This window comes from Mastigoproctus giganteus, chromosome 4 (assembly GCF_048544385.1).
Source record: "Mastigoproctus giganteus isolate SK-2022 chromosome 4, ASM4854438v1, whole genome shotgun sequence".
Taxonomy (NCBI): Eukaryota; Metazoa; Arthropoda; class Arachnida; order Uropygi; family Thelyphonidae; genus Mastigoproctus; species Mastigoproctus giganteus.
In genome coordinates this window covers 173,962,893-173,983,504 of record NC_143578.1, presented here as the reverse complement: position 1 = coordinate 173,983,504, position 20,612 = coordinate 173,962,893, and the positions used below count along the sequence as shown (strand labels likewise).

General features: G+C 37.6%; 1 protein-coding gene across 1 annotated transcript in view; it reads left to right on the top strand.

Moving 5' to 3' along the window:
* LOC150087211 (glycogen debranching enzyme) overlaps positions 1-20,612 on the top strand; it is a 763,093-nt gene that overhangs the window by 198,308 nt on the left and 544,173 nt on the right. Inside the window, exon 8 of the mRNA XM_090371076.1 lies at positions 131-343. Coding sequence (XP_090227202.1) covers positions 131-343 — 213 coding nt within the window. The remainder of the gene's footprint in view (positions 1-130; positions 344-20,612) is intronic.

Genomic DNA, 20,612 nt, shown 5'->3' with positions numbered 1-20,612 from the left:
ATAAAAAAAAAAATGTGTGATACATTAGTTTAACATGGTATGTGCATAAATTATTCATACGTGTATTTTTCAGTTTTACATTACTTTTTTCCATGAATCATATTTGTTATTCATTTTATATATTAATTAGGCCAGACTCTAAATCTGAAGAAGCAAGAATCCTAAAATGCTGTATAGCTTTTAGGCAGAAACTTGTAGAATTAAACCAAAGAATAATGAAAGAGATACAGCATCATTTAACAGCAGCTGTAGAAAATGTTATATCTGGAATTAGATATCAAAGAGTGCAGCATGATGGCCCCAGACTCAGAGAATTGAATGCTAAGAATCCCCTTGTTCCACCGTAAGTAATCAAATTTTGATTTATTAGCATATATCTTCATAAGAGTGACTTATCCTTAAAGACATACAACAAGCTTTTCATGTGTTTTGTTGAAGGTTTTATTTTAAAAAAGTTTGTAAAAATGTAAAAGTTGCAGGTAATATTTTTATATATCTTTCGATATTTAGGTATGTTAGCATATATAGACTTATTGTCTTCACCATGTCCACATGTTGTAACTCAACTCTTAGTGGATGAATTTTCATGAAATTTTATATATGGCGCTTTAAGAAAAAGATTTGTGAAGCCATCACAAATTTTATTAAAAGCTATTGATTTTAATGAAATAGAAACTTAGCAATTATTATTTACTTTTTTTTTTTTTTTTTTTTTTTTAATACCTATCATACAGGCTATCAATATCTATATATATATATATATATATTGTACGGTTTTCTCCCCAGAAAATTTTGCCAGCCGGGTGACATTATGAAGTAGCTGGGTGGGAAAGTGTAGTACTTTGCAATATTATAAAAATTTCTGTTATTTATAAATGTGACTTAAGCGATCCAGAGCAAAAATTAATTGTATAATTTAATATTATATGCTCCTGTTGCATCGATCTTGATTGCATAGTATGTTCAAATTAATACTGATTGAAATCAGTGAGCAGTGCCACGAGAATCGCTTAAATCTTAGCTAGGCTGTCAGTTAAATTCACAGGGCGGTGTGCCCATTCGATAAGTCCTGGGGAGAATGTAGATGAAGCATTGAATATTATGTTTGTTGCTGTGTGCTTATTGGATTAATGAATGGGTCATATGGCTAATGTGCAGAAGAGAAATTATAATAATAAAATTATTATAAAAATTATTATTATATTAGCCACAGCAGAAATATGAAATATGCTTTATCTTTCAACTGTTATTAAAAGTCAGGAAGAAATAAGTGCATTTCATTGTTGACTGCTTGCTATGATCTGAGGTATCTGTTGGTATTTGTTTATTTCATTAAATCAAAGAAGATCCACAAAATGCATTTCAGTTTTTTAATAAGTAAAATATTACTACATGTTGAGTGAATACATCTCACAACATATTTTTCTTATGTTATGTTATATATGCAGTAAAGTGAAAACTACTTTTATGTACAATTAAATAATTATTAGTAAGTAATTTATAATGAGATAATTAGTTAATTACTTTCACTACTATAAATCACATAAAGAGAAAAACATTCAACTAATTTAAGAAATAAAAATTGAACTGAACACTAATGTACTGTGTGCATTTCTTAGCTTTTTATGTGATGTGTGTGCAACATAAGAACCACAAACTGTAGGTCATATGTTGCACATACATCACACCCAAAAACTAACCAACCAATCAATCAATATGTTGGATGCACATCACACCTAAAAACCAACAGCAGCAACAGCTAGACTGTCTAGTTGTTGTTACTGTTGGTTTTTAGGAGCATCAGCAACTTAAACCATATTTCTCTTTGCATGATATGTCTATACAAGTGTGTGCTTGTGGATGGATATGCATGTTGTGCAGGCTGAAAAACTTGAAATAACTCATGGGGAGGGGCCTTATTCCCTATGCCAGAGATTGGCTAACTAGCTATGATTGAAGAGACCTTTAGAAATTACTCCAGTCATTAAGAGGATTTGAACCAAAGCTTTTCAAAAAGTAAAAACTGGCAAAACCACAATATCATAACTGAGGGTACTTTATCTGGCTTTGAATTTGTTTTTATCATATTTACAAGCCATGAGTTTATAGATATATCTGTTGCAGACAGGCATATCTGTTATCAAAATTTTTGATATATCTCATCCTTTGGCTTTTAATCATTCTTTAAATGAGCTGTTTTCTTTACAGGTTTTATCCATCCAAAAATAAACTATTCACACATTTTACACCATGATAAATAATTTTAATAAACAAGCATTACATTACAAACCCATTCCTCAGTTCTTGTTCACATATATAATGTGTCAGAACAAGGATTATACAAATTGACCTTTTCTGACTGCTGACATCATATTGTATTAAGATGCCAGACCCTGCCAAGATAGATGGCCTTAAGGGTTAAAAGTTGATATACTCATACAGATGTTATTGATAATATAAAGTTGAATAAGGATGTTTAATGACAATGTTGTGTTGTATATGGTATTCAAGTTATGAAAAAAGTTAGGATGAAATATGAGTATGAGTTGTTTTCAATCTGGTTGTTTGCTGTTGTTTTTTTGGTTTTTAGGAGCATTAGCAACTAAGGCCATATTGCTCTGGGATATGCGGTGGTCATTTCCTGACTTTTCTGCATCCTCCGTATTTGGTGGTGACGGGCTCGAACCCCAGTCTAATCAAGAAGCGTGTACTAGCACTGCTGCTCCTTCCCACCTGGCTACAGAGGTACCTGTTTCAATCTGGTGTCTATGTTCTTACAGCCTCATGTTTCCCAGTACTCCTCCCCACCATGCTCCATTAGCCTCTACTTAATTTTACTGTTGAAAAGTCCAGTCCATTCTACAGTTACCCTATATTTACCTCATTGCATTCCAATTCATGTTCTGCCAATTTGAAACCTTTAGTGTGTTTCCTTTGGCTACATGTTTGTTTTGGTCATTATATGTGTTTGAAATTTTGCTCCAGTCTCACCTATGTATGCTTTACCACATTTACACATATTTTTGTATATTATATGCCTTCTATTTACAATCTCTAGTCTTCAGATCTTTGAATCAGTCCCCATCTTATTAATCAATTTAAAGTTCACTTCAAGCCCTTGCTTTTTATAGATTCGTTTGGTTTTTTTTTTTTTTTTTTTGCTAATACTTTATATGTATGGAATTGTTACTACTATTTTGTAATCAAAATTGCATATTTTGCTATTATTTTTGTTAACATATTTTTCAATTGTGTTTTTGATTAAACTACTTGGGTACTCATTATTTAATAATAATCATTAATAGTGCTGAAATCCTCTGAAATTCTTTTGCAGTTATTGCAAATTTTCAAATATCTATTCAATAACATTTTAATAATACCTGTTTTAATTTTGTGTGGGTGATTAGACACAAAGTTAATGTATTGGCCTGAATCTGTTAACTTTCTGTACACCTGAGAACATAACCTGTCATTCTCTTTAATCACTAGGACGTCCAAAAGAGGCAGGCTATTATTGGCCCCTATCTCAAGCTTAAACTTAATGGTCTGACAAATGCTCTTTACATATTATTTGAATTTAGGTAGTTCTTCCTGTCCAGATTCCCAAATTATGAAAACATCATCAATGATACAGACCCATAGGAGGTCTTAGGGGACTGCCAGACGGCTGCCCATCGAAGTTCTCCATAAATTGATCTATACGATTCTGTTTGGTAATATCATATTGGTTTATGGCACTGTTACTTCTCAACCTGTGATTTTTCTTTCTGTGATAATATCTTGATCTACTGGAATGTTATTAAATGTTTCATTAACATCAAGACTTGATAAAATATCCCCTTTTTTTATGTGTTCTTGTTTGATTACTTTGATGAATTCCTCCAAATGTATGATTATGTTCTTCTTGAACAGCTATAAAACTTTTACCACCTATTTGGCTAAATTCTATGACAGCCCAAACTTATTACTCATCATGGGCCTTTTGGGGACTTCAGTATTTGTGGGCCTAATAAAATTGAGTGTTCTTTTGTTGTTGTTTTGTTTTCTAATAACATTTACATGGCTTTCATGATACACCTTTCTCTAGCTTTGGTCCACTATTTCTTAATTTCTCTGTGCATTCCCGGATGTCTAATATGGTCTATTATTTTGGTAATGTAATTTGATTTATTTACTGTGTCAGTAGTATTGTCTCCATCAGCTGTTATTATCTTTATAGTTTCATGTTTTTAAAATTTTTAATACCTTCTGTTAATCTCTTATCAAGTTATGTTTAATTTTTTTTTTTTTTTTTTTTATGTAAGCCCCAAACACAAGAGGAATTAGAACCTATACTACTTAGTACCGTGCTTGGGATGGAGGTTGAGAAGACAAAAGAATATATTTGTTGACATTGGACGAACTTCTGTAGACTCTAATTTTCAGGAAATACATACGAAGGAAGGTTGTTCTAGAAAACGGCAGTTGAATGAATAAATGAGGAAGATGAAAAGTTAGTTCTGTGAGTTTAAAGTTGGACAGCAAATGGATGTTGGCTGGGTGGTGGCATGTGTTCTAACTATTTTGAAACAGAGTGGGCATTATAGAAGCCAATTCAGAAGAACAGTGCCCACGGAAATATCTGTACAAGAGGCATGCAGTAGAAACAATTAGTCTATGAGACAACGAGTGGAAAGACTCTGTTAGAGATGCATCATTAATTAACCTAACTGCCTTCTTCTGAATGGAATCAAGAAGCCTGAGAGAGGTTTTGGGGGCACCACCCCAGATGTGGGAACAATATTCCATGGCAGGGCGGATTTACGATTTATACAGAGTGAGCAGCTGTTTGGAAGAAAAGTAACGCCGAGAGTGAAAGAGAAAACAAAACCAAGTTTTTTAGATGCAGAGGAAGCAATATTTGTAATGTGCTTGTGCCAAGAAAGATTAGAAGTCAGGGTAATCCCCAAAAGAGATATATCATTTTGCCTAGAAATCGGAGTGTCACTAAATATAAGCATAGGAGCAGAAGAATCCTTTTTGCGAGATATAAGACAAGACTGAGTTTTAGAATGGTTGAAATCAACTAAGTTGTCTTTGCCCCACTGAAGAATTACCCGAAGATCGGCATTTAAGGAATTGGTAGCAGATTTTCGAGAAGTTGAATGATTGAGCAGGGCAAGGTTTCTCAAAATGGAAAGTGGAATGCAATGTGCTATCATCGGCAAAACTGTGGATAGGATTTTCATTCAATGGAAGAAGGTCATTAATATACAAGAGGAAAACAGTGGGGGAAAGAACTGGACCTTGGGGGACACCGGCATTAGTGGAGAAGTTAGAAGACAGAGAGCCATCTACCATCACCCTCAGTGAGCGATCAGAGAGAAAACTGGATAACCAATTACAAAAAACAGTTGGCAAACCATAAGATTGGAAGCTTGTTTTGAAGACCGTTATGCCAAACACAATTGAAAGCCTTTGAGATGTCAAGAGCAACTGCTTGTGTTTCACTGAACTTTTTCATTGAATTAGTCCATAAATGGGTAACATAAGCCAGAATATCACCAGTGGATCGACACTGATGGAATCCATACTGGCGATCGTTGATCAAATGGAAGGTTTTTAGGTAGTTTAAAAAGAGTTGGTGGTTAATTGATTTCTCCATTACTTTAGAAAGAGTAGAAGTAATTGCAATGGGATGATAATTGGATGGGAGGGATTTGTCACCGTTTTCAGGAACTGACTGGATATGAGCAAATTTCAAGCAGAAGAAAAAACACGTTTGGAATAAGAAAGTGAAAAAAGACGGTAAAGAACAGGAGTAAGTTCAGAAGCACAGGTTTTGAGAACAAGTGGAGAAATACCATCGGGACCTGGAGCTTTCTTAGCATCAAGATTTATCAAAATCCTTCTGACATCCTTTTGATGGAAGGCCACAGGAGGCATTGAATGGAGTGTGTTGGAAATGGTGGGAGGTGTTTTACCAAGATCATTAATACATGAGTTGGAAGAAAAATAGGATGCTAGCAGGTCAGCTTTATCCTTGGCTGAAGTGACAACAGAACCATCTGGTTTGGACAGAGGTGGGAGCAGAGATGGGGAAAAGTTGCGGCCAATAGCTTTGGCAAGAGACCAGAATGCTCGGCTACCATTAGGGCAAGAAGCAAGTTTTCTACTCTTAGCCTGTTCAAACTCTAGTTTGGACCGATTAATAACTGCTTTACAATTGTTACGAGCTTTGGTGTAGGTAGAAAACGAAACTGAAGAATTAGAAACAAGCCAATTACGATATGCAACATTCTTCTCTTGGCCCCGAGTGCCAAGCGAGTGATCTAGCGATTTATAAAGCAAATTTGAAAGCGTTTTTCTAAAGAGAAGTTGTTAAAGAGATTTCCAAAGGCTTTACTTTCAAAGTTATTTATTTTCTGGCTCTTTGTAAATAAAGAAGGAAGCCTCCTACAAGAAAGGAAAGACACCTTTCTTTTGTATATATAACTACTTTTCTAACACACTAACCACTAACCTTTTATCGCTTGGTCGCTGGTGGCACCGCTCCTGCCTCCACATGGCGGGGCCAATAACCTGGGGGATAAATCAGCCCTCGGGGCTAAAAGGAGTAGAAATGGAAACGAATGAATTTCCACGTCTAGAGCCCAAGAGTGCTCAATATGACAATCGTGAACCCGACCATGACTTCTCTACCTCGAAGAGAATGAAAAAAGATGCAGGCAGACAGGAATCACCAGCCTTCCTGATTATCCATTCTCTGTCGGCACAGCCTGTTAGCAAGCTCTCCCCTTTCATCATCCGACAATGCCTTGAACATGCAGCATCATCACCAAAAATGGTGAAACGTCTCCAATCCTAGGACTTGTCAATAGAGACTTCTCTCCCAAGACACTCTGAACAACTACTGAAACTCACCACTTTAAGCGGAATTCCAATACAAGTCACTCCACATAACACCCTGAATTCATCCAAAGGAGTGATTACTGAGTGGGATCTACTGAACGTGTCTGAAGAAGAAATAGTACAAGAACTAAAGACACAAAATGTAACTCAATCAAAAAGAATCATGATACGAAAAGATGGTACCTTAGTCCCAACACGTAACATAATTCTAACTTTGAATACACCGAATCTACCAGCATCAGTCAAAGCAGGTTAAATTGCCGTGTTCGACCCTTTATCCCAAATCCCCTAAGATGCTACAAATGCCAGAAATTTGGTCACTCCCAGACAGCATGCCGTGGCGTTTCAACATGTCCAAACTGTGGCTCCACAACTCATACCCAGTTAGAATGCAAAGCACAAACTCCACAGTGTCCTAATTGCAGGGGAAGCCATCCAGCATACTCTAAAGAATGTGATCTATGGAAGATAGGCAAACAAATTCAAAAATATAAGACTGAAAATAAAGTCTCCTATCAAGAAGCTAGGAAACAAATTAAACTAATCATGCCAAATAGCTCTTATGCCTCGATTATCCACTCTCACCAATCAGTAGCATGTCAGACGGAAGTGTCACTCTCTCCAGATAAATCGATTGCAGACTGGGCTTGATCAGTTCTATCGACCCAGCCTACATCAAAGCCAAACACAGTTGATCAAAGTATGAATACAGCTATCACAATTCCAACCCAAATCATAACCCAAGGTAAAGTAACAGAAAAACCTCAAAAATCAGATCCTGTCGAGGTTAATCAACCACCCTCAACAAGGATGGATACTGACGATACGATTACCCAAGACCTTCTTGAATTACATGCAGATGATGAAATGGAAGATAGCAATAATTCAACACGCCCCAATTTCCCCAGAAAAGAAAAACCTAAGCTGGATCGTCACAAACAACCCACTTATAAAAAGCAGTCAGATTCATCCCCCTCTTTCAAATCCAAATAATGGAACAGATCATCCAGTGGAACTGTAGAGGCCTTTGCAACATCGATGATATCCATGAATTAATTCACCAATACCGACCTCTTGCAATGTGCTTGCAGGAAACGAATTTGACACCTCGGATCTCAATCAAAATCAAAAATTATACCTTGTTTAGACAAGACAGAGCTGGCACTAACAGTGCTCACGGAGGAGTAGCAATACTCGTGGATTCAAGCATCCCCTCCGGAACCATCCATTTACAAACCTCCTTAGAAGCTGTTGCCACTCTCGTTGTAAATGGTATTACACTGACACTGGTTTCAATCTACCTTCCACCAAATCATCAATATACCATTCAGGAAATTGAAGATCTTGTCTTGCAGTTACCATCTCCATTTTGTATACTAGGAGACTTTAATGCCCACCATCCAATATGGTGTTCCGCTACATCAGACAGACGAGGGAAGCTTATTGAAATGTTGATAGACAGGCAGAATTTAACTTTACTAAATACTGGCACTCCCACGTATATCCATCTCCCTACAGGTACAACTTCTGCAATAGACCTTACCATTTGTTCCCCAATCCTCTTTCCAAGTATAGATTGGTTAACTCTAAGCGATCCTTATAGCAGCGACCACTATCCCATAATCTGCAAAATTCAAACATCCTGTTCCTTCCCAACAGAAAATCCAATTAAATGGAAATTTTCAAGAGCTGATTGGACAAAATACAGAATGCACATATCATTTGACAACTACATCATTCAGTCCTGCTCCATCGACAGTGTTACTGAACACATCACAAATCAAATTCTGACAGCCGCATCCGCTGCCATTCCTTAATATCAAGTAAGAAATAGACGAAAAACAAATTATTGGTGGAATGAAGACTGCAACCATGCGAAAAAAGAGAAAAACAAAGCGTGGAACCTTTTCCGCAAACACCCAACCACCTCCAGTCTTATTAGTTATAAACGTCTTAGAGCAAAAGCTCGTTACATCAGACGTAAAGCGAAAAAAGAAAATTGGATTAAATTTGCCTCGTCAGTAAATAAAAATACTGATAATTAGATTAATGTGGAGAAAAATAAAATGTTTAAACAGTAAATTCCCTCCTTTATCCACCCCACTACTGAACTGGAATGGACAGGAGCTTACTACCCCTACAGAAATATCAAATGCACTGGGAACCACATTTTCTCAGTTGTCCTCTTCTATCGCCTATGATCAAACATTTTAAAAACTTAAAACAATTGCAGAGAAATCCAGACTAAATTTCACTGACAATTCCGCTTTGCCTTATAATAAACCATTTACCATGCTTGAGCTACAACAATCCCTTAACAACTCAAGAAACAGTGCTGCTGGCCCAGATGGGATATACTATGTAATGTTGCGAAATTTGGATCAGAGATCACTCTCATTACTGCTCATATTTTTCAATCGCATTTTTCCCGAACATACCTTCCCAAGTTCCGGGAGTCATTCTTATGTACTAGCAATTGCAAAGCCCGGTAAAGATCTTATTAGTTATAAATGTCTTAGAGCAAAAGCTCGTTACATCAGACGTAAAGCGAAAAAAGAAAATTGGATTAAATTCGCCTCGTCAGTAAATAAAAATACTGATAATTAGATTAATGTGGAGAAAAATAAAATGTTTAAACAGTAAATTCCCTCCTTTATCCACCCCACTACTGAACTGGAATGGACAGGAGCTTACTACCCCTACAGAAATATCAAATGCACTGGGAACCACATTTTCTCAGTTGTCCTCTTCTATCGCCTATGATCAAACATTTTAAAAACTTAAAACAATTGCAGAGAAATCCAGACTAAATTTCACTGACAATTCCGCTTTGCCTTATAATAAACCATTTACCATGCTTGAGCTACAACAATCCCTTAACAACTCAAGAAACAGTGCTGCTGGCCCAGATGGGATATACTATGTAATGTTGCGAAATTTGGATCAGAGATCACTCTCATTACTGCTCATATTTTTCAATCGCATTTTTCCCGAACATACCTTCCCAAGTTCCGGGAGTCATTCTTATGTACTAGCAATTGCAAAGCCCGGTAAAGATCTTATTAGTTATAAACGTCTTAGAGCAAAAGCTCGTTACATCAGACGTAAAGCGAAAAAAGAAAATTGGATTAAATTCGCCTCGTCAGTAAATAAAAATACTGATAATTAGATTAATGTGGAGAAAAATAAAATGTTTAAACAGTAAATTCCCTCCTTTATCCACCCCACTACTGAACTGGAATGGACAGGAGCTTACTACCCCTACAGAAATATCAAATGCACTGGGAACCACATTTTCTCAGTTGTCCTCTTCTATTGCCTATGATCAAACATTTCAAAAACTTAAAACAATTGCAAAGAAATCCAGACTAAATTTCACTGACAATACTTTAACAACTCAAGAAACAGTGCTGCTGGCCCAGATGGGATATACTATGTAATGTTGCGAAATTTGGATCAGAGATCACTCTCATTACTGCTCATATTTTTCAATCGCATTTTTCCCGAACATACCTTCCCAAGTTCCTGGAGTCATTCTTATGTACTAGCAATTGCAAAGCCCGGTAAAGATCATTCTGTTCTGCAAAATTACAGACCAATATCCCTTACCAGCTGTCTAAGCAAAACCCTAGAGAAAATGTTACATCGCTGTCTCACTTGGTTCCTGGAGTCCCGAAACTTGATTAACAACAACCAATTTGGATTCCGGAAAAATCGATCTTCATTGGATCTCATGATCAAAACCGAGACAAACATTAGAAATGCTTTTGTCAAGAAGGAACATCTCGTAATGGTCTGTCTTGATGTTGAGAAAACCCTTGACACTACTTGGCGATTCGGCCTCTTAAAAGATCTGCATTCTCTTGGCCTGAGAGGTAATTTATCATACTTTATCAAAAATTTTCTACATCAGAGATCCTTTCAAGTTCGTTACCGGGGAACCCTCTCTAATATCTTTGCCCAAGAAGAAGGAATTCCGCAAGGGTCGGTTCTCAGTGCCACATTATTTGCAATGAGAATGAACCACATAATTGAACTCATTCCGAAAACTGTAGATTCCTACCTCTTTGCAGATGATCTCTCAATATCCTGTCATTCTCAAAACATGCATTATATTGAACGCCAGCTACAAATATCAATTAATCGCATCCTGACATGGATGACACAAAATGGTTATAGACTGTCCAGCCAGAAATCTGCTGCCATACACATCTGTAACAGACGCAATATGCATCCTGAGCCCAAGCTCCACTTGAATAACCATCCTCTTCCCATAGCTAATTGTATTCGTTTACTAGGATTATTTTTCGACAGCAAGTTAAACTTCCAAAAACACGTTGAATATCTCCAGACAAACTGTCAAAAGAAACTGAACGTACTCAGAGTTTTATCAGCGACAACATGGGGAGCAGATCGTTACACCCTGCTTCACCTATACAGAACCATAATTAGATCACGCCTGGACTACGGGGTGCCTGTTTTTGATTCTGCTAGGGAGAGTGTTTTGTCTCGCCTCAACCCTATTCAACATTTAGCTCTTAGATCAGCATTAGGTGCGTTCAGAACATCTCCAGTGCAAAGTTTATATATTGAAGCCCATGAACCTCCTCTAAATATCAGGAGAAAGATGTTGCTGTTAAACTATGCAATCAAGATCCAAAGCCAGGTAACCCATCCTAATTGGTCAATACTTCATGATCTGCTGTATATGACCCTGTATAGAAACAAACCACAGACAGTTCGGCCTGCTGGTATTAGGCTAAAACATCTAACAGAAGATTGGGATATACACTTCGATAAAATCTTGCAAGATCCTATAGATCCTGACCCTCCATGGTCTGTCATCATGCCATGTTGTGACAAGTATTTCCATCAGTGGGGTAAACACTGTCTATCAGACTTTACCATCCAACAGCTGCACACTGAACATGCTCAACATTATCCTGACTTCGCTAAAATATATACAGATGGATCGAAATCCGAGAGTGGATCGGGTGCAGCAGTGGTACTCCCTGATAAAATAGTTTCTCAATCTCTTCCGACAGAGTGTAGTAGCTACACAACTGAATTATTTGCCATAATGCTTGCATTAGAAAATGTCTTCCATATGTCAATTCAAAAGAGCATAATATACACAGACTCGCAAGGTTCCGTATTAGCATTGCAAAACAATTCCCCACCTACTCATCCGATATTAAAGCTCATCAAAACACAGTTGATATGTCTTAGAGAGCATCAGCAAAAGGTTATCTTCTGCTGGATCCCAGGCCATACCGGAATACCACATCGTGGTATTCCGATATGACAGGAATATGACAGGAATGAAATTGCAGATGATGCTGCCAAAAATCCATCCAGCCCAGCCCCAACAAATTCGCTAGTACCCGTCACAGATTATAAAATGAATATACAAAGAATATGTAAAGATCAATGGACTCTTCAGTGGCAAACACAATTCCATAATAAACTATTCCAAATAAAACCCATACCAAAATTATGGGCTTCTAGCTCTATAGCAAACAGACAAGAAGAAGTAATTCTAGCCAGAGCCAGAATCGGTCATACTCATTTAACCCATCTGTTTCTTTTGTCAGGAAATGATCCTCCCCAGTGTAATCATTGTCATACACCACTCACAGTCAAACACATACTTCTGGACTGTACTCTATATAATAATGCTCGACTAATGTCTTTCAATTCTCTGTCAAATTTAAAGGAACCTTTATCACTTCGCCATATCATAGGTGAAAATTCAAATCTTGCAGAATTCTTCTCCTTTCTAAAACGAATAAGATTGTATAACCGTATTTAACTCCTTCTAAATCAACAAACACAGACTGTATGCATCACTTCCATAAGTGCAATATGGCCTAAGTAGCCATTGCACTTTAAACCCCAACAACAACAATTCTTCTCTTGAACAGCCTTAGCACATTTATTGGAAAACCAAGGTTTAGATAAAGGATGAGATTTTAAAGTGGAGTGTGGGATAAAGGATTCCATTCCTGCAAGAATAATTTCATTGACATGAACTGAGAAAACATTGACATCAGAAGTTTTGAAACAGTTATCCGACCAAGGAAAAGAAGAAAAGAAATCTATCAGGTCATCCCATTTTCCATTCTTGTAATGTCAAACAATATGAGGTTGGGAATAGCCATGAGATAAAGGCTCCATTGGAGAAGAGACAATCACCAAGTTGTGATCTGAGGTGCCTAATAGACCACTCACTTCGACCGTATACTTAGAAGAGTTGTTTGTAAGAAAAAGATCAAGCATGTTGGCTGTATGGTTAGGATTGTCCGGTATTCTTGTAGATAAATGAACAATCTGTGCAAGGTCATTAGTAATTGCAAAAGCCTCAGCATCTCGACCAGCTAGGTCGGTGTGACTAGAAAACAGAAGCCAGCTGGAGTTGTGAACATTTAAATTCACCAAGAAAAATTACCTCACTGTTAGGAAAGTTGGACTGGAGAAAGTCAAGTTGCAAAGAAAGGAAGTTAAAGAGCTACACAAGTGATTAGTGTAGTTGGGGGAATGGTAGAGGCAACAGATGAATTTGACACAATGAGGTAAAGTGATTTTAAGCTGGAGAAGATCGAAAAGAGGAGATTCCAAATTACCAAGTCTCTGACAGGGAATATTGGTGTGGACATATGCACAAGTACCACCTTTGAGGCGAAAGGAATCATAGAGCGAATAATTTGGGCAACTGAGATCAGCAGTAGTTGAATCAACCAATAACTGAGATTCTGTCAGAAAAAGTACATGGGGTTTGGCAGACTGCAAGTGGACATCGCTGAGATTAGAATTCGAACCAAGTATATTTGTGAAATGATTAGGAAGTGATTGGGAGGTTTAAATCCTTTCGCAGATAAGCTTACTCTATTAGTTTGACAATTCATGGTGTATTCAATTGTAAGAAAAAGTGGGTGGAACATGCTGTATGAAGCAATGAAATTTTTGGATATGGCTTACATGTGGTAAGAATATACCCAGATCCTTGACATAACGTGGCCTCGAAAATGCCCACCGCATACACACTACTCGGACTCCCTCCAGTATCTGGCAGAGTAGAGGTAGCAAGATTATACACTAGCTGATCTAGAAGCCTCCTATAGAGTATCGAATAGGTTTGGTCCAGTGTCCTCTGCTAACTAGCAGTGAACATCGTTTTAGAGCTGTACCCTCAAAATTTAAGGAAGATTGGATCTCGCCACAATGTTCATCATAACCTCAAAAGTCATCAGTCATACCATATGATGGAAGAGATGCGGAAGGGTTGACCAGAACTTAGCTCTGGAGACTAAACATGATTCCACCACTTCAAGCCTCTAATAAGCAAAGTGATGGTATTGCACCGGTTGATGAGAGTCATCTTTTTTTTTTTTTTTTTTTTTTTTATGAAAACCCAAAACACGAAAGGTATCAAAACCTATAGTACTTAGTACCGTGCATGGGTTGAAGGAGAAGTATGGGGGGAAGGGGGATGCCGGAAACTTTGCTCTAGAGACTAAACATGGGTTTCACCACTTCAAGCCTCCAATAAGCAAAGTGGTGGTATTTCACCGGTTGATGAAAGTCATCTACCACCTACAATAGTACTGCCTGGTAACACAGAGGGACGGCATTCCTCCATGTGGTGTGGGCACCACACCTCGATCACTGCTTACGTTGGTTCACACCTGGGTGGTCACCCACCATGTGCATGTGCATGGAGGTTATATCCAGGATTGCTAACAGTCCCACCATCATGAAGGTGCAAGCTGAGGATTTGGCTGACACAGACTATTCGGACTTTGCCGAAATTGGGTCCACTTGACTTGAGTGTCACCCAAATATCAGTTCCATCAGCGTTTTAGACTCCCAGGTAGCAAGTACAGCTTGTCTGGTATATCTGAGAGAATGTGTGTGACAACCTCAAGGACTGCTAAATTAAATGCTAAATTATGGTTTTATTTATTTAAAGTGTGCATAATTTCCTCATAAGTTTAGCTGTATCTTGTTCCTCCATTCCCTTGTCAGCTCCTTTTTCTATTAGCTGTTTAGAAAAATGTGAGGAGCATCCTGCAGTACAAGGATAGATATTTCTAGTATCTAGATAAGGTTAGAAAAAAAAAAAAAGAGAAAAAGAAAAGACTATGGAAAAGCTGACCAGAAAAATGAAGACCCCTATTTGACACCATGCTGGAGTTACTTCCCACCTGCATTCTTTTCTTTGTAAGAGAGTTTCCAATTCAGTTGTCGATATCAGTGATAGGGATCTCATAGTGCAGGAATTAAATGTTTTTTAGCTTGGAAACATTTAATTTTTGCATTTCACCTAGAAAATTTCCACTTATCAGAAGCTTTAGAACCAGGTTAATTTAAGTTTGAAGATAAAATATGCATACAAAAGCCAGGCATCAGCAACTTTGAGAGGATAATCATCCAGCAGGCCACTTTAAGGCCTTCCCTATAGGTCTGTTTGGTGGATGATATTTTCATAATTTGGGAACATGGAAAGGAAGGATTCCATTAATTCAAAGAATATCTAAATACCATTTATCAGACCATTAAGTTTAATCTTGAAATAAAACCAATAATAGCTTAGCTTTTTTAGATGTCCTAGTGACTAAAGAGAAAAATGGGTTATGTTCTCAGGTGTTTAGAAACCCAACGGATCCAGGCTGATACTTAAACTTTGCATTTAATCACCCACACAAAATTAAAACAAGTATTATTAAAATGTTGTTGAATAGATATTTGAAAATTGTGATAACTGCAAAAAAATTGCAGAGGAAATGAACACTATTAAAGGATTATTATTAAATAATAGGTACCCAAGTAATTTAATCAACAAGATCATAGAAAAATATTTTAACAACAAAAACAATAGCACAATGTGCAATATGGATTACAAAAGAGTAGTAGTAATTCTACATATAAAAGGTATTGGCAAAAAACAAAAAGAATCATAAAAAATAAGGGCTTGAAGTGTTCTTTAAGCGATTAATAAGATGGGAGGCTAATTCAAAGATCTGACACTGTAGTGTAATAGAAGACATATAATATACAAAAATATGTGAAAATGTGGGAAAGTATACTGAAAGTATAGGAAAGTATAGACGAGACTGGAACAATTTCAAACTTACATATAGATGATCCAACAAACACATAGCCAAAAGAAACACTAAAGAATATGAATTGTCAAAATGTCTTGGAATGCATTGAGGTATACTAAGTATAGTATAATAAGGGGGAAATCAACTTTGAAAAAAGAAAAATAAATTTGGACTTCAGAAAGGAACTTCTTCGAAAAACAAAGAGATGAGTTATAAGTGGAAAAAATGCCTGTCTAGAAGGAAAATAGCATCCTTGCAGTAACAGTACTTACAAAGAATAAGAAATGTTAGATTTGATAGAAAACAAATAATATATCTCAATGAAACATATTAGTATTTCTCGCACACAGTAAGAAGTTGTTGGCAACCGGAGAGTGAAAATGGTAACGCAAAGGGTTTGCGATTGATTATTATTCACCGCTGGTGGAGATAAAGTTTGTAAATGATGCCCTACTAATTTTTAAATTGAAACAGAAGAATTGTGACTATTATGATGATATGAACTTTGAAAACCTCAGCAAATGGATCAAAAAAAAATTCCTTCCCAACTATTATAGTAATGGACAATGCCAGCTATCATTCCATACAATATAATAAAAGCCAAATTAAGCTACTTTAAAAAAGAGATATACAGCATTGGCTACAGGAAAATGGTGTAGTGTTCAGTGATGATTTAAGGAAACCTGATCTCCTTTATTTAGTTAAAGCTTCTCAGAAAACCCAAATACAAAAGGCGCCTTTGTAGCCAGGTGGGAAGGAGCAGCAGGGCTTGGATCAGAGTACTGCAAAAACCTTGGGAGGTGCATTATGGCCACAGAAGCTGATGTGCCAACAACTAACTAAAACAAAAAAAAAAAAGCCCAATGTTGAGTCAGTTTGGTGTGACATAAGCACTGAGAAAAGTCATAGTAGGATTGTGTTACAGGCCTAATGACTCTGATAAGTACAGTAAACAACTGTACAGAGTACTAGAGTGGGCCAATAAATCAAATTGTCTTATAATGGGATTTTAACTTTCCAGATATTAACTGGAACTTGTGGTAGGCCACTCGCACGTTAGTAAGACTTTTGTAGATTTACTAGTTGACTGTTTTCAACAGCAGCATTTTCGAGAAGCAAACAGAGAGAGTAATACTCTTGAGTTGATTATCAGCAGTGATTATGCATACTTTATGGATCTGCAGAATAAAAGAACCACTAGATGGCAGTGATCACAGTGTACTGATGTGGGATTTACTTAACATCAGGGGTAAAGGGAAGAGTTTTTGCTTTTGTGAATGATTATGGTGGTCTTAGACAGTTTTTAAAGTTTATACTGTGGAACTAACTGATTATGTTACCAACAGAAAATTTTAAATGGGAAGCATTCAAAAAATTAATATTGGAAGCTACTAGGCTTTTCATACTAACTGAAAAATACTGTTCAAGGTTTACGCCTAAATGGATGTCAGTTGAACTAATGAAACTCGTGGCAGAGAAGAAAAGTGCATGGAATGCATATAAATTATCAGGCGACACAGAATCCTATGGTAGATATAGGCTAGTTTGTAATCAAGTCACAAAGGAGGTTAGGCAGGTGAAGGCAGATTACGAGAAATCTTTGGCAAAGAAAAACAGCAAAGACTTCTTTACTTATGTAAACTCTAGAAGGAAGGGGATGAATCAGATTGGTCCACTTAATATCAATCGTTTGACTGTTGATTATCCTGCTCATTTTGCTTACAAACTGAATGAGTATTTTGCATTTACATTCACATATGAAGAATTCTGTAGAGAACAGACATTTATCAAACTCTAATAGGGAAAGTTATTTAGAGTTATTGCAGTCTAAATGACTGCAATAACTGAGAGGAAAGTGGAGAAGAAATTGTTGAAGTCAAACGTAAGAAAGGCACCTGGAGTGGATGGGGTCTATCCAGTTATATTAAGGGAGGCAGCAAAGGAAGTATGCAAACCCTTAGCCACAATTATGAGAGCATCGTTGGATTCAGGGGGAGGTCCCTATGGACTGGAGAAGTGCAACTCTATCTCCACTTCACAAAGGGTGACACAAGTAATTACAGACCTGTAATTGCTTATGTCACTTAGTTTAACTTTTGTTCCAGGGAAAGTAATGGAGTTACTGGCTAAAGAAGCAATGCAGGATCATCTAGACAAAACTTCAGTTACAGTTCAGACACAGCATGGTTTTATTAAGGGGAAATCTTGTCTTATCACTTTGATTGGATACAATGATGTAGTCACAAAGGAACTGGATGCAAGAAACAATTTTGATGTCATATACAGGGATTTCAGGGATATTGTTGGACATGGAAGACTACTGTACAAATTGGAGCATTATGGTATTAATGGAAAGTTACTGCTGTGGATAATAGGATGATTGATTGGGAGAAGACAGAACATGATAATCAATTGATGCTGCCCATTGTCACATACATTATAAACGATGTATAAGTTACATTATAAATGATGCAAAGCTTGGCAGGTTTGTTAATGGCAGTAACAAACTAAGTATGATGCTGCAACAGAATCTGGAAAAGTTGGGCAGATGGACTGAGAGATGGCAACTGAAATTTAACATTGACAAATGCAAAGTACTGCATATGGGTAGCAGTAACCCATATGCAGTATTTTGCATTTGTCAATGTTAAATTTCATCTCATGTGTTAAATGTTAAATTTCATCTCAATTTTCATCTCTTGTGTACTGCATGTGGGTAGCAGTAACCCAATGACAACACACACACCTAGCGAATTATAGAGGGCACGTGTCAAGTTCACACAGTGCAAGCATATAAGGCTTGATGTTTGGCATCCGGGAACACAGTAACAGCCTCTGTCATGGGCAAAGCACGTGAGCTATCAGACCTAAAAAGGGCATGATCATTGGCTATTGGGCCAGCATTTCTGAAAAAGTGGACTTTGTGTGAAATGCTCACATGCTGCAGTGGTGAAAGTGTATCAAGACTGGACAAATGGGACAGTTTTTGAAGACCCGATATGCCAGTTGTGGAGCCCCATGTGCCATTGATCCCAGAGGTGAATGTCGATCAGCGTGCTACTGTTGCTCAACTGGCCGTCCAAATGAACCATGGGGCCACCAGAAAGGTCTCCAACACGACAGTGCAGCGAACCCTGTTGTGCATTGGGCTACAGAGCAGACGCTTGGTGACAGCACCCATGCTGACAGCCATTCATCGCAAACAACACTGTCAGCTTGCACAGCAATACCGACACTGGACCCCAGCTGAGTGGCAATGGGTGGCCTTCTCCGATGAGTCACGGTTTCTGCTCCACCGAATGGATGGGCAGCAGAGTATTAGGCGTGAAACCTCCGAGAACAGATACCTGGACTCGATTGTTGGCAGAAGGCAGGCAGTGGGGGTGACGTTATGGTCTGGGGAATGTTTTCATGGTATGGGTCCGCTGATACCTCTGGAGGGCACCCTGAACCAAAATGGTTACCTATCGATCGTTGCCGATCAGATACACCCGTACATGTTGACCGTGTTCCCTGGGGATGATGGTATCTGTCAGCAAGACAATGCGTCATGCCATTTCGCCAGAATTGTCTGTGAGTGGTTTGAGGAGCACGATGAAGATTTCAAGCTACTACATTGGCCTCCGAATTCCCTGGATCTTAACCCATTTGAAAATCTATGAAAATCTTGATCTACACATCAGACAGATGGATCCTCCACCAAGGAACCTACAGGAACTCCGGGGTGCACTGCAATCTGCATGGTCACAGACACCTGAGCAACCTTCCGCAAACTTATTGAGCTGGAACTTTTCTACAGACTGCGGACCCCAGTTTGGGAAATGCTGCCTTAGATATATCTGTGTAGACTACATCAACTTGAAGGTGGTTATCATGAACTTCAGAGATGTATTCCCAGAAAGGAAGCAAATTTGTGACTACTGACTTGCCACTGCAGAAACCATGTTGGTTCTGATCACATAAAGGGGCCTGAAGAATTCAAAGAGATATTTGTGTACTGCTGTGTCGAAGAGTTTAGCCAGGCTGTTTTGCAAGGATATGAGTCTGTATTCAGTTACATCATTTTTATCACCTTTTTTGAAAATTGGAACTATATTGACCTGCTTAAAGTACTTAGGATACTTCCCCAACCTAAGAGACAAGTTGAAGATCTAAAGTATGAAAGGTTTTAAGGTAATGACAGTCATTTTCCAAAATAAGCCAGGAATGTCATCTGGACTGCTAGTATAGTAATTTTTCATGCTTTTTAATGCTAACTTTATGCCTGTTAAAGATGATATCCTCATCAATCTCTTTATCACAGATGAAGGTTTAAAGGAAATGAGGCAGGTCTCGATGTATCATTTGTTTGGATACAAATGATACATTGAGACCTGCCTCAATATCATTTGTTTGGATTCGGGAAAAATGTTTGGCAAACTATTGAGCAATACTGAATTCATCCAATAAAAGAATTCCATCTGCGTTATGGAGTTGTACCTTTCTACTGGTTATATTTGTGGTTCATGAAATTCCAGAATGGTTTAATATCTCCTGTAAATAAGTAGACCAGCATTTCCCAAACTGTGTTCCACGAAAAACTAGTGTTCTGTGAGATGTGAACAAGTGTTCCGTGAA